General features: G+C 40.0%; 1 protein-coding gene across 4 annotated transcripts in view; it reads left to right on the forward strand.

The window, feature by feature from the left end:
* The window catches only part of LOC126428067 (uncharacterized), a 259,575-nt gene extending 245,553 nt beyond the window's left edge, over positions 1-14,022 (forward strand). For all 4 annotated transcript variants that reach the window (XM_050089950.1, XM_050089951.1, XM_050089952.1 and 1 more), the window contains exons 7-8: positions 2,738-2,962; positions 12,925-14,022. In XM_050089950.1, coding sequence (XP_049945907.1) covers positions 2,738-2,962; positions 12,925-13,027 — 328 coding nt within the window. In that variant the 3' untranslated portion in view covers positions 13,028-14,022. The remainder of the gene's footprint in view (positions 1-2,737; positions 2,963-12,924) is intronic.
* The last annotated feature ends 731 nt before the right edge of the window (positions 14,023-14,753 follow it).

Here is a 14,753-nt window from a genome sequence, read left to right on the forward strand (position 1 = left end):
AGACTACTCTAATTGAAGAAAGAAATGAAAGGCAAGAAATTAGAAGGAAGTTCACACTTACAAAAAACCCATCAGGGGTAACTTCGTAGTGTGGAAACAATGTGCAAGTCGTGTGGGCAAATTCTTTCATAGACTTTCCACAGATGGTGATCCTCAACATTCCCTTTGTGACATATAGTGATGCAAATATCTTCAGGCAGAAGCCAGTGGAAAGCCATACACTAACAAACGTCGTTTGCCACTTGCTGTTTTAGATGCTATAAAACTAACTTTCAGGTATCTAGCCAATCCTGAACTGCTGAAAAAATGTGTACATGGGAAAACACAGAATGTAAATGAGAACTAGAATCACCTTGTTTGGATGCGTTGTCCAAAAACACTATTTGTATCCTCAATTGTTGTGAACATCCCTGCATGTGACGTCTGTCTAGCATTCGATAGTAGAAATGCAGGTAAGGTTAAGCGCATGCAGAGACCGGCCTTCCATCCAGGTGCATTCACACTCGAGACGCACACAAGCATTGATGAAGCATTACTGGAGAAAGCTCAGGCAGCAGAAAGAAAAATGCAAAATTTGAAGTATCAACAATGTAGAAAAAGACAGATTGCGATTCACCGTAAAGAAGACACGACACGTAAGTTGCAGACAGGCCCACCCAACCGCCCCCCCCCCTCCCCCCCCTTCCCCCCCCCCCTCCCCCCCCCCCCCTCCCCCCCCCACACACACACACACACACACACACACACACACACGCATACACACAGCGAGATGCTGCAGTCGGTAGTCATGTGGGCATGAGACGTGCCTGCTACTCCAGGAAGACGAGGAAGAAAAAAAAGATTCAGGACATGGACATCATTAGTCACTAGATGTACACCAATATTGTCAAAAATTTAAATAAAAAGTTTAAATGTCAATTGCCATAAACTGACTTTTCTTAGCTATAATGTACCTTTTTCTCAGGAACTGTAAAAGCTAACATTCTGATATTTGCTGTAGTTCTTAAGATTACTGAATAATCCTGCTCAGCAGTTTTCCATTATATTTTCTCTGAGAAAAGTTCTCCTTTAAAATTTGAGAAATATAGAGCAGTCCCTGGTAACGCAAAACTGAAAAATTAATTTCAAAGCAACTATGACCTTAAACAAAAATTGGTTCCATACATTTTATTAGCCACTTATGTAGATGTAAACTGTGAAATTCCACTTTTATTGCTCGAGTAGTTTACGAGAAAAGGTTATAGAAACAATGGTTCAAAATGGTTCAAATAGCTCTGAGCACTATGGGACTTAACATCTGAGGTCATCAGTCCCCTAGAACTTAGAACTACTTAAACCTAACTAACCTAAGCACATCACACACATCCATGCCCGAGGCAGGATTCGAACCTGCGACCATAGCAGTCACGCGGTTCCGGACTGAAGCGCCTAGAACCGCATGGCCACTGCGGCCGGCTAAACAATGGTAATTGAAAAATAAAATCCTTATAAGATGTTTGTCATCATGCATTGTCAACCAAAAACTGCACAGAATATCAAGCATTATGTTGTACATAATAGCCTCAAGTTTTAGTATTTTAGCTGTCATATTGTTGGAGATACATATGTTAAAGTACAAGAAGACATTTTGCCCTATGCCTGTCCTTAGAGAGTATCATTTTCTTATTAGTACTCTCCACATTCAGGAAGACCTTCAGGGTTTGATGATGATCATTCAGATGCTTGAATCCACAATGATCCAGGTTGGTGTTCTTGAGGACTGTCAAATGTGATGAACTATGATCATTTCACCATCATATGATATTTGCATGCTGGGGGGAAGGTTCAAAAATTGGCTGCATGGATACCACATGGTCCAAGCCAAAATCACAAAAATCAGTGGGTAGCCATATGTACGTCTCTGCTTATTTATCGTCCACTGGCTCATGAACAACACTGACCATTCCTATCCTGTATCGTGACTAGTGGTGAGAAATGGTTCCTTTATGATAACGTAAGGAAAAGAAATGAGGCTGAGCCCAAATTAAGCAGCAACTCCCTGCGTAAAGACCTGTGCACATCCACAAAAAATAATTTTATGCATCTGGTGGAACGGCAACGGAGGGGTGTACTTCCCCGAGGTGTAACAGTCACTGCTGACGATAACTGTCAAAAACTGACACATCTTGCAGATGTAATCTGAGAACAGTGACCAGGAAGATGGGGTCAAGTGATGCTGCTCCACAATAATGCATGCCTGCATTCTGCTAGACTGACAGGAATTGGATTGGGAAGTCACACCACACCCATCTGATCTTGCACCCTCAGTTTTCACCTTTTCTACTCTCTATCAAACAACCTTAAAGAAAATTCATTTCTGGATGAAAATGTGCTTCAAACATGGCTCAACAAGTTCTTTGCCTCAAAACCAAATGATTTCTACTGCTGCAGAACTGAAATGTTACCCCAGTGTTGTCAGACGTTGTAAATAGTGATGGAGAACATATTATTGACGACTAAAGACTGTTATGTGTGTCTTTTGTGTTTATTAAACTTATGGAAAAATGCTACGAACTTATGCACTAAACCGATACATTGTATTGGAGCTTAATTGCTTTTACTTGAAGATATTCATAATTTTTTGATTTCCATCAAAGATTCTCTGTTTTGCTGGCAACAACTGGAAGTAAAATCCATTACAATTTTCTCTACCAGCTTGTCCCCAAATAAACGACAGCACACTCGTGGTTTGTTTCAGATTGGACGTGACAGATTGCAGAACACTCGGCGGGGCCCTGTTCCCCTACCTCGTCGGGCTGCCGCGACTTCACACGCTTCGAATGGAAAATATGGCTTTTGCGAGGCTGCAACCGGGTGTGAGCAGCATCCTCGAATTGTCAGGTGTGCGCTGCCTGACATTCGATTATTCCGTTGTCGCTGGAGTGCCGTTTGAAAAGTTTCCAGAAAAGCTCGTCAATCTCAGGTAACAAAAGATCTACACCTGTTAGATTACCCTGCAATTCACACTGTGTGTTTGGCAATGGGTTCCTAAATATAGAGCATACCAAGAAGTGGTACAGAATGGGACAGTGCTTTAATGCCACTGCTTATCAGTATGACATCCTGAAGACACATTCCAGTTGGAAACGGCTGTCTTCCAGCCACATATTTGAGCCATCGTATCCCTCTACAGTTTTTACCCACCGTACTTCCCTCCAATAACAAACTGACAATTTGTTTGTGTCCCAGGTTGGGACCTACTGACAAATCCTTTCTTTTAATCAAGTTGTGCCATAAATATTTTTCTTCCCCGGTTTCTGTCTACTTTCTCCTTGGGTATTCGATTTACCCATCTAATCTACAGCATTCTTTTGCACCATCTTATTTCAAAAACTTCTATTCTTTTCTTATCTGAACTGTTTATTTTACATGTTTCACATCTATATGAGGCTTTACTCCAGCCAGGAAAGACTTCCTAAGCTCTTTTTCAGAAGTGATTTTCTTCATATTTTCACTTGCTGCTTCACGTCTTCTCTACTTTAACCAGCATCATTTATTTTGCTGCTCAAATAGCAAAACTCATTCACTCGTTTAGTATCTCATTTCTGAATCTGATTCTCTCAGTACTGCCTGATTTAATTTGACTACATGCCATTACCCTCATTTTACTTTTGTTGATGTTCATCTTATAATCTCTTTCCAAGACAGTAGCCATCCTATTAAACTGCTTTTCCGAGTCATATGGTCCCTCTGACAGGATTATAATGTCAGCAGCAAACCTTTTCTCTGTCAGAATTAAAATGTCGCCAACAAACTTCAAACAGAAAACAACACAACTAAGAAATTAACAGGAAAGCTACACCTTAATAACATCATATTCGTATAAATGATTGACAGGTAGATAATAAAATGAAATTAAATTAAAGCATCGTCAGAAGAGCTCATAAAGGGAGCAGCACAGTACTGATCAATGAAGAGCAATATATAGAAAAAAAATCAAAGATTTCATCTCCTTGAACAATATCAGAAAACTGAAATCCAATCCAGCAGCACATTTCCAGACACACATTACAAACAATTTCAAAGACATCAAACACATACTCACAGGTAAACAAAAACAACACATCACACAGAAGAACCCAAAATCTCCAACACTCAGAGGCCGACCTGAGGTTCACAAACCCGTTATTCCAGTGAGGGCCATTATCAACTTGATGAATGTACTACCTACCATGTGGCAAAACACATGAAAAAATTGTAACACAGCAATATGAAATGAAGAGCATCAGAACAGTGAAACACACAAATGAGTGCATAACACAAATAAAAGACTTACACATATCACAAACAGCACCTCTCATAATTTTCAACAAAGAGAATATGTACAACTTGATACCCAGTGCAGACACAATAAAACTAATTGAAGAAAATCTACTGACATTTAACAAACTACCGGCAGAAATGAAAAGACCAAAACCCTTCAAGCAATCACATCCAAAAATTACTTCCAGTTTGAAAAGGAATTCTACTTACAAAAAGATGGCCTTCCAGTGTGATCGTCAGTATCAGAAACATTGGCAAACATATTTATCAGCCACATAGAAAACACATTCTTTGATAAAAACATCATAAGGAAATGACACATAATTGTTTACTGGTACAGGTGGCAGGGGTAAAATACAGGGAGCGAAAGGCTATTTACAATTTGTACAGAAACCAGATGGCAGTTATAAGAGTCGAGGGACATGAAAGGGAAGCAGTAGTTGGGAAGGGAGTAAGACAGGATTGTAGCCTCTCCCCGATGTTGTTCTATCTGTATATTGAGCAAGCAGTGAAGGAAACAAAAGAAAAATTCGGAGTAGGTATTAAAATCCACGGAGAAGAAATAAAAACTTTGAGGTTTGCCGATGTCATTGTAATTCTATCAGAGACAGCAAAGGACTTGGAAGAGCAGTTGAACGGAATGGACAGTGCCTTGAAAGGAGGATATAAGATGAACATCAACAAAAGCAAAACGAGGATAATGGAATGTAGTTGAATTAAGTCGGGTTATGTTGAAGGAATTAGATTAGGAAGTGAGACACTTAAAGTAGTAAATGAGTTTTGCTATTTGAGGGGCAAAATAACTGCTGATGGTCGAAGTAGAGAAGATATAAAATGTAGACTGGCAATGGCAAGGAAAGCATTTCTGAAGAAGAGAAATTCGTTAACATCAAGTATTGGTTTAAGTGTCAGGAAGTCGTTTATAAATAGTTTGTACAAGAAGAGAATAGAAGCTTTCGAAATGTGGTGCTACAGAAGAATGCTGAAGATTAGATCGGTAGATCACATAACTAATGATGAAGTATTGAACAGAATTAAGGAGAAGAGGAGTTTGTGGCACAACTTGACCAGAAGAAGGGATCGATTAGTAGGACATGTTCTGAGGCATCAAGGAATCACAAATTTAGCATTGGAGGGCAGCGTGGAGGGTAAAAATCGTAGAGGGAGACCAAGAGATGAACACACTTAGCAGATTCAGAAGGATGTAGGTTGCAGTAGGTACTGGGAGATGAAGAAGCTTGCACAGGATAGAGTAGCATGGAGAGCTGCATCAAACCAGTGTCTGGACTGAAGACCACAACAACAGCAACAAATCTGTGGATGTCATAACCTGTAGGGTGAATGAACCAACAGAGTAAATAGATAAACTTCATACAGACATAAACAGCATGAAAATAAATAAATAAATAAATTCCATTCACCATGGAAAAAGAAACACAAAATCAAATACATTTTGTGGACATAACAATAAAGAGAGACAGCAGTAGGCACACATTTGACATATTCAGAAAGCGAAGAGCCACAGATACAATTACACATGCTTCAACCAACTATCAGTAAAATAAAAAATTATCAGCCCTATGACATATACCACTCAGCCAAGAAAACCATGAAAAAGAATTACAACCATACAACTAATTGCCAAACAATGTTTATAAAATCCATATAGTGCAAAAGACTCAACCCCAAAATCAAAATATAACTAAAGAAAAATGAAAACAAGCAGAGAACACAAACACCTAAAAATGCCATAGACACTACAACACACACAGAAACACAAACTAACAGACATAACTAACAGAAAGAAATGGCGCAATTTAATATACACACAGAATAACAAATACGCTAGAGAAACAGGGATTACACATTGCTTATGGAATGAGATACCCATTCCTGTCACATTTACAAACAACAACAGACAAACCAGATATATACCAAGGAGTGTACCACCGAGACTGTATGCTCTTCCTAAAGTGCATAAAGGTGGTCTGCCTTTACGGCCTATAGTCAGTAATATTGACGCACCCACATATGATTTAGCCAAACATCTAGCTTCTTTGTTGAGACCATTTGTTGGCAAATGTTCGCACCATATACGGAACTCTGCTGATTTTATTAATAGACTGGGGGCTCTCCACTTAAGGCGGGGTAGGACGTCAGACGGGCCGACTTGGAGCAGGAGAGGCACCACAGGACATTTTATTTTCTGCTGTCCTACCCCCCTTAAGTTCGGATCTTCTAGTGAGTTTTGATGTAATTTCCCTTTTCACAAAAGTACCTCTTGCAGATTCCTTGATTCTAATTGGTCAACAGTTTGAATCAGACATTATGTTGAAACAAAGCAGTACTCTTTCCTCAACTTATTTTATGTTTAACCAGGAATATTATGAACAGTCTGACGGTGTCACCATGGGCAGTCCTCTGTCCCCTCTGATGGCTAACCTCCTTATGGAGGATTTTGAGGAGAGAGCACTTGAATCAGCGGTCTGTAAACCAACTGTTTTTTGGAGCTATGTCGATGACACTTTCATAGTGTGGCCCCACAGAGAAGAAAAGTTAATGGAGTTTTTTCATCATCTTAACTCCATCCGTGAGAATATTCGATTTACTATGGAACTAGAGAAAGATGGCTGCCTTCCATTCCTGGATGTTTTGGTTAAACAGAAGAGTGACGGCACTGTGGGACATTCTGTCTATCGGAAGCCCACTCACACTGATTTGTATTTGCATTCATCAAGTTGCCATCACCCATCCCAGACTGTGAGTGTACTTAAAACCCTTGTACACAGGGCACACACGGTGTCGGATGCAGAGAATTTGCCTATGGAACTGGCACATTTGAGGATGGTGTTCAGAGACAATGGGTGCTTGACCCGGCAAATTAACAGGGCCTTCTCAACTAGAGCCAGGAACCGGGAAGTGGATAAAGAGGAGAACGTCCCAGCCAAGTCCCTAGCTTTTCTTCCCTTTGTCGGAAATATCTCCTTCAAGATAGCAAGGATTCTTAATCATTTTCATGTGAAAGTGGTTTTTTGTCCGCCTTCTACGATTTCGGATTTGCTGGGATGGATGAAGGATGATTTGTCACTGCGGAAGGCGGGAATTTACATAATACCATGTTAATGTGGTATGGCCTAAATAGGACAGACAATGCGTACAGTGGAAGAGTGTTGTACAGAACAACAACGATGCACTCACCTACTGCAAGCCACTAAGTCTGCAGTTGTGGAACATTGTATTTCTAATGGACATTCAATGGAGTACTACAAAACTTCGATTTTGGCCACTGCAAAAACTTTTTGGACTCCATTATCAAAGAATCAGTGGAAATACGCATTGCGGGAAATCTAATGAACCGTGACAGTGGTTACCAATTGAATAAGCATGGAATCCCATCGTCTCCGAAATTTGCTCGAGACGAAGACCCCAGAAGAGTTCGATAGCTGCGGCCAGTGACAATACCCACGGCAGCTGAGTATTGCAATTCCACCAGCGAGGGCGCTGCCACTGGGAGGTGTGGCCCTATCTGTCTCTGCGACTGCAACGCATGCGCAGCATTACTATCAGTGCACTATATAAGCTGGAGTGGAGAACGTCTTTGTCAGTCCTCGTTCGGCTCACCTGAAGATGGTTGGCAGTTGTACAGTCGAAATATCGTGCAGTGAAGTTTATGACGACTGGCTGCAAGCCCGAAATCTTTTTGAACACAGGAATATACTAGTTAGAATGCCAAGAACATGAACCAGTATATCTGGTGATGACAGGTGGGAATTTCAAAACAAGGTGGCGGTGGTGGTTGTTGGGATGTTTAAGGGGGACTAAACAGCTAAGGTCATCAGTCCCCCTCAAAACAAGGTATAAAGAACTTGTAAGAAGTTGGAAATATAAGAATAGCAATTCTACCTCTGCTGGATACCTGATAAAACAAGGGAATGAACTATCCAACATGGAACAGGACATGAAAATTATTAAGGTGAACAACTACAACAAAAAAACTCCAGACATTACAGGAAAACTTTCATATACAAAGAGTCCTTGCAATAAATAAGGAAGTACTTAATGAGAAAATCAATAAAAGCAGTTACTCACAGATCAGTCATTAAAACAATAACAGAGATGTGGAACATCTCTCTCTCTCTCTCTCTCTCTCTCTCTCTCACACACACACACACACACACACACACACACACACACACACACACACAAACAAATGAAAAATATCAAGCCATACACACAACATAAACAAAAGACGAAAGATAAGCGCACAGCGACAATTGCAATATTACCCGTGGTAAACACCACATGGTGAACACATAGTGAAAGTGCAAGTGAGTTGTTGCAATAAAGGTGGGTGAAAAAATAACAGAAATCCGCCATCGGGATTATGGGGAACAAGCGAACACGTCTCCAGGACCACACATATGAACTAGCATCGATGGAAATCATAAGTAACACCAAATGATAATTTAACCTCATGAAACTAGTGCTATAAATGTTGTTTCTAATCGGAAAAACAAGAGAAAAACATAAGAAAACATAACATAGTAACATATTTGGACTACTACCTAATGCATTTTTATCATAGATATAAAAACAAATATGTATTTCAGGCCACTAAAGATGCTTCATAAATGAAGGAAGTGAAACGCATATTGCAAAAAACAAACTGCCTTTCATTTAGTTGCAAAGACAAAACGTACCTCCAAGAAAAAATATTTCTTATCGCAGAACTTCAAAACCCTTTCCAAATTTTTTGTCCATATCTGTCACAGCTTCCCAACATTTTCACTGAATAATATTATGATAGCTGCAACCCTGTTTCACTCCCTTCTCAGCTGCTACCACCTTCATTTTATCTGCATCTTTTTCCACTCACATGAAGCATATGATACCACCTGGTGTCACTGTAACTCGATCCCATGCCTCTGATTTCAAGCTTCGGGAATCTGCGAGTCCAGTGGCTACACATACTCCTTATTTTTTTTTCTTTTAAGATGTCTTGAGGCCTTCAGCTGCCATTCTCTTTATTTCCTGTACGATTGTGCAGTTTCGGCCTTAGGCCATTTTCAAGTATTTTTATGCATGATTTTTTAGTAGCAGATTATGTCATTCACATCGTTGCTCCTGTGACATCATGTTATGCTCATAAAATAAATCCAATGTGTTCATGCTATTTTAGGAGCATGTTACTTTTGAGCAGTTACATTACATTACATTTTTATTGGTCCTTTTGATCATTTGTTGTACAAGGTATACTGTACAATATTGGACATATCATTGTGATTTACAATACATGTTTTTAAATCATATAGCAGTATTTAAATTGTTTTAGCCTTCATATTATTACAACTGAAGGTTCAGCTTCCATACATTATATTTAACGCAAATAATTCTCTTTTTTCTTTTTAAGTATTTGGCAATAAATTTTTATGTTTCAAGATATTCATTTATACTATAATAACATTTTTGCAATAGATATTATGGACAGCAGTTTTAAATCTTGAAATGTCTTTTATTGTTTTAATGTTTGTAGGTAGCTTATTGTATAATCTTGTTTCCTTTTGCAACTACTTGAAAGTAACACGCTCCTAAAATAGCGTGAACACTTCGGATTTATTTTATGAACATAACGTAATGTCATAGAAGCAATGACTCATATGACATAATCTGCTACTAAAAAATCATCCATTAAATACTTGAAAACGGCTGCTGGTAAACCTTTTGGGATGTGAGGTCGTGGTCTGAGAAACTCTTCTGTTCCTGACGTTTTGTCCAGGACTGTGCTGGACATCTTCAGAGGCAGTCCTCTGCCGAGTCTTGCCGACTGACTGGTCGGACGTCCGAGAGCGACATATATACTGTAGGAAAGGGGGCGTGGTCGAAGTAACACGTGATTAGCAGAGATAATCCTTGTCAAAGATAAAACTTAACTATCGATTGTCATCTTGTCAAAGATAAAGTTGTCTAGCGATTCTGCAGAGCTACTGTCCATATGTCACTAAGTTTCATTGCCTCCTCTTTTCTGTTAAAATCATCCTGATGCTTATAAATTTCAATGGCTTCTCTACATAACTGTGGATAATAATTTGACGTTGTAAATAAAATTTCTGTTTCAGAAAACTTCACTTCGTGGTTTCCTGACTGAAGAGCATGCTCTGCCGATAGGAAAAATAGAGAAATCAGCTATAGCAGAGACTTTTGTGCTCTTTTAGCCATGTATTTACACTCCTCTTGGTAGTTCCAATATAAACTTTACCACACGTACACAGAATTTTGTATACACCACATGTCAGCACAGGAGGGTGTTTATCCTTCGCAGATTGCAGCACTTGACTTATTTTCTTTGTTGGTGTAAAGACCGGTCTGATGTCATGTTTCTGTAAAATCTTACCAATCTGATCCGTTACTTTTTTAATAATACCTGAAAATGGCCTAAAGCCAAAATTGTACAATCGTACAGGAAATAAAAAGAATGACAGCCAAAGGCTACAAGAAATCTTTCAAAAAATTGCACTGAAAATTATAGACTCCTTATATGACGACTTTTGCTTGTGGTACGGCTATGAGTCCGTGGCCTTAGCTGAACGTCAACTTCAAGGTGTCGTACAGAGAGCCCATTCTTGGGACCTGTAGCACGGCTCCCAGTTTTCCTCCAATAAAGCACATATCATACATTTTTGTCGCCACAACACGGTCTGTGCAAATCGAAAGCTCCACTTAGAAATCCAGTGCCGTGAGATACATTGACCTTCTTCTGGGCTCCTATTATAATAGACACTGTTACACCATACCTGTCAGCTTAAAACAAGTTGGATGCAGAATCTCAATGCTCTCCATTTTCTTACGTCTTTTTCCACTTTTGTGTGTGGTTCGTACTGCACAGCTTGTAACGGTCGTCATCACTCGGGTACTCTTTCCAGATGGTCCTTCCATTTAATTCTAAATTCATATATCTTATCATTTTTTTATTCAACTTTGAACTGTTTTTGTAATATGCATTTTTATTTTGTCTATTTTTGCGTATCCTTTCACCATTCATAGGAATCTCATTTCCAGCACTTGAATCTTATTTTTTAGTGCATAATGATTGGTATATAAGTTCATAGTGTTTTTCCATAAGTTTAATAAACACAATAGATACTCATAACAGAGACTTTAGTCATCAGTAATATATTCTCCTTCACTGTTTACAACAGTCTGCCAATGCCGGTGTAAATTTTTGATTCTACGACTAGAAATCGTTCTTTCGAGACGAAGAACTCGTCGAGCCACTTTCGGAGCACATTTTCATGTCGAATTGAGTTTCCTTGAAGGTTGTTTGATGAAAAGCAGAAGGATGAAAATTTTAGGGTACAAGATCAGGTGAATAAGGTGGGTGTGGAATGACTTTCCTACCCAACTCCTATGTAGTGTTTTTTGTCAGTGATGCAAAATGCAGTCTAGCATTATCGTGGAGTAGCATCGCTTCACGCAGTCTTCCTGGTCGTTGTTCTCAGTCTGTGTCTGTGAGATGTCTCAGCTCGTAACAATAAATATCAGCAGTGACGGTTACACCCAAGGGAAGCAATTCGAGGCACGCTCCACCATCACTGTTCCATCAGATGCATTACGTTATCTTTTGTGAATACGTGCAAGTCTTTGTATGGACAGTTGCTAATTTGTTTGGGCCTTAACCATTCCTTTCTTTTCCTAATGTTAGCATAAAGACACCATTTCTCGTCACCCGTAAGGATCGGTCGGAGGTGTTCACGAGTCAGTTCACGACGAGCGAGAATAGGTGCAAGTACGGCCACCTGTTCATTTTTATGATTTCGGTTTAGAGTGTGCGGTACCCATTTGCCCAATTTTTGAACCTTTCCCATTGCGTGCAAATGTTGCACAATGGTGGAACGATCACAGTTCATCACATTTGCCAGTTCTCAAGCACACTGACACGGACGAGTGTGGATTAATGCATTTAAACTATCTTCGTCAAGTCCCGAAGGTCTTCCCAATTTCAGGCAGTCACTAATGTCGAAACAATACTTCTTAAAATGAGAAAACAATTTTCTTGTTACGCTCTGTCCATTGGCATTATCCCGATGTTTCTGGCCACCTCCACTGCTGTCCGAAAAGTTCAGATTTCTCCACTCGGCCCTCAGTTTTCTACTCTACTCACTATCTCAAAATGACAAAATGGCAATATGTGAATGCAAGTAGCAACAGCAAACTACAAAGAAAAACTGATAATCGCTAAATAAACCCGTAGCGACTGGATTGCCGATAAGCAAAACAAAAACGCTATGAAGTTGTTCGCCAAACTAATGTTACACTTGTATTTCCTGCAGCCATTTACCCCCTTGCCTCGTTCAGCCCCTCTCGCTCTGGAACTGCTCCTTCCCTGTGCGTACTGCCACTCTCCTCTTGTTACCTACCCCCCCCCCCCCCTTGCACCCTTTCCTACCTCGTATCCCAGTATGTCACTTCCTTTTAGATTCTTTTCTCATCGTTTTCTCTGAGATAAATATGAGCCTCCATGTATATAATTAAATTTTCTGTTGTTCAAACATGCACAATATAGAGGTAACTCCATTGGATGGCCACGTTGTCACAGTAAAAGCAGTGTTTTCATTCTTACCACAGGGAGCTGGGAGTCAAAGAGTGTCAAGGTGACCCGAAGGCCATAGAAGGGCTGGCCAAGCGGATGCCCGGTCTTAAAATCCACGGCGTCATTCGACCTTTGTAACCGGCTTTCTACGTGTCCGATAACGAGAGTGATGCAGAACTTGAAGAGGAGGAGCATGTGTTGCTTCGCAGTGCAGAGGAAGCAGTGGATGACTGGAGAGTTGCAGTGATAGTTAAAGAGTGATAACGATGTCTAGGATTAAAGCAGTATATCTGTTCTCTTTCTAGAGAATATACAAAACTGATATGATATTTATAGGGAACTAATTTTAAATACTGATTGCATCTCAGCTGGAATATTGTAACTGGGCCAAAATTTAATACTTCTCAACTTTTGTTACTAGACTGTGTGTCGTAGTGGACTGCTGCAGGCTGTCAGGTCGAAAATATTTATTTTGGGTGTAACGTCACATTAACATTGGTGGCAACTGTTTTGAAACAGGGTAATTACAAGTAATTGTGAAAGTGTGTAGAAAGAACATAAATTATTTACAGTAATATTAGGAAAAGGATAGTGTGCAACTCAGTGGGTCATCTTTACACTGATTAGCAGACATGTACAACGAATAGACTGTTATACATTCTAGCTTCTGGCCGTGTTCGCTCGTGCGAACGTACGCGTATTTTCTTTGCCGAAGGAGGCTCTGACAGAAAGCGGTAATGTGCAACAGTCTTTTAGTTGTGCCTGACTGCCAATCCTTTTCTTAAAATTGTTGATATTCCAGCCTGAAGTTTCCATTGTTTAACCATCTGCAATAGTGTTTGAATTCTGGCTTTAACGATCTGCAATGACGCTCGGTTTCTCGTCGTAATGACAGTGGATTTGAAACGACTTTTTCTTTACGAGATAAAGTGGCAAGACTGATGAGGTAGCCATTCTTAAATATCACTGGCTGGACTAGCATGTATTATTGTGTACAGTAATTAATTTAAAATAGTTATGAAATATTTGTTATCTGTTTATCCAAAAAAAATTTTCTTGCTTATTTATTCACTTTTTATTTGTATTATGTGCAAGTTTCATCAAAATAAATGTTCTCTTTGTGGTAATCTGAAGTTAGAAACTTTTGTCAGTTTTTATGAACTAGTGAAACAATAATAAATTAGCACCAGATACCCTATTATTTTAAGTGTCAATTATACAGGTATTTATCAGGTTACTACTAATTAACATTTTTAAACTTGGCGATATCACGTTCCATTCAGAGCAACGTACCCCTTGAGTTATAAGATGTGATCGACTGTGCTTAATTTATGTCTCTGTACGTCTGTGTCATCAGAAAATCTTCTTTAAAGTAATGAGTTCATAGTTCATGTCCGAGAGAGGGGGGGGGGGGCGGGGGGGGGGGGGGGGGGGGAAGGGTAGAAAGAAATACCCAGAAGGGGAGGAGGAAAAGAAATGAAACTTCACAAGTTGAGAGGGTATGTGATGTAGGAATGATTACAGAATGGAGTCAAATTTACAAAATCTTGGCAGTACGAGCCCACTTAACCAGTACAATGTCGCCCCCACTCTGGCCTGGATGCGTGCACTGACTTGGCTGGGAAGGATGTCGTACACTGGCTGCATCCTCTCCTGAGGGGAGCCAGCCCCCAGCTGGCACTCAGTACCCTGCGTACTGGCACTCGGATAGGCTCGATGCCCGAACTGGTCTCGCGCATCTTCTATCAGTGGCGAAACTGGCGATTGTTTTGTTTGCAGAACTCCCTCAATATCGTGCCGACAGACGTCTCGTAACAAACCAGGTGGATTCTTTCACGCTGTTACATTTTTCTCCCCCGCCACT

The sequence above is a fragment of the Schistocerca serialis genome, chromosome 12 (genome assembly GCF_023864345.2).
Source record: "Schistocerca serialis cubense isolate TAMUIC-IGC-003099 chromosome 12, iqSchSeri2.2, whole genome shotgun sequence".
Classification (NCBI taxonomy): domain Eukaryota; kingdom Metazoa; phylum Arthropoda; class Insecta; order Orthoptera; family Acrididae; genus Schistocerca; species Schistocerca serialis.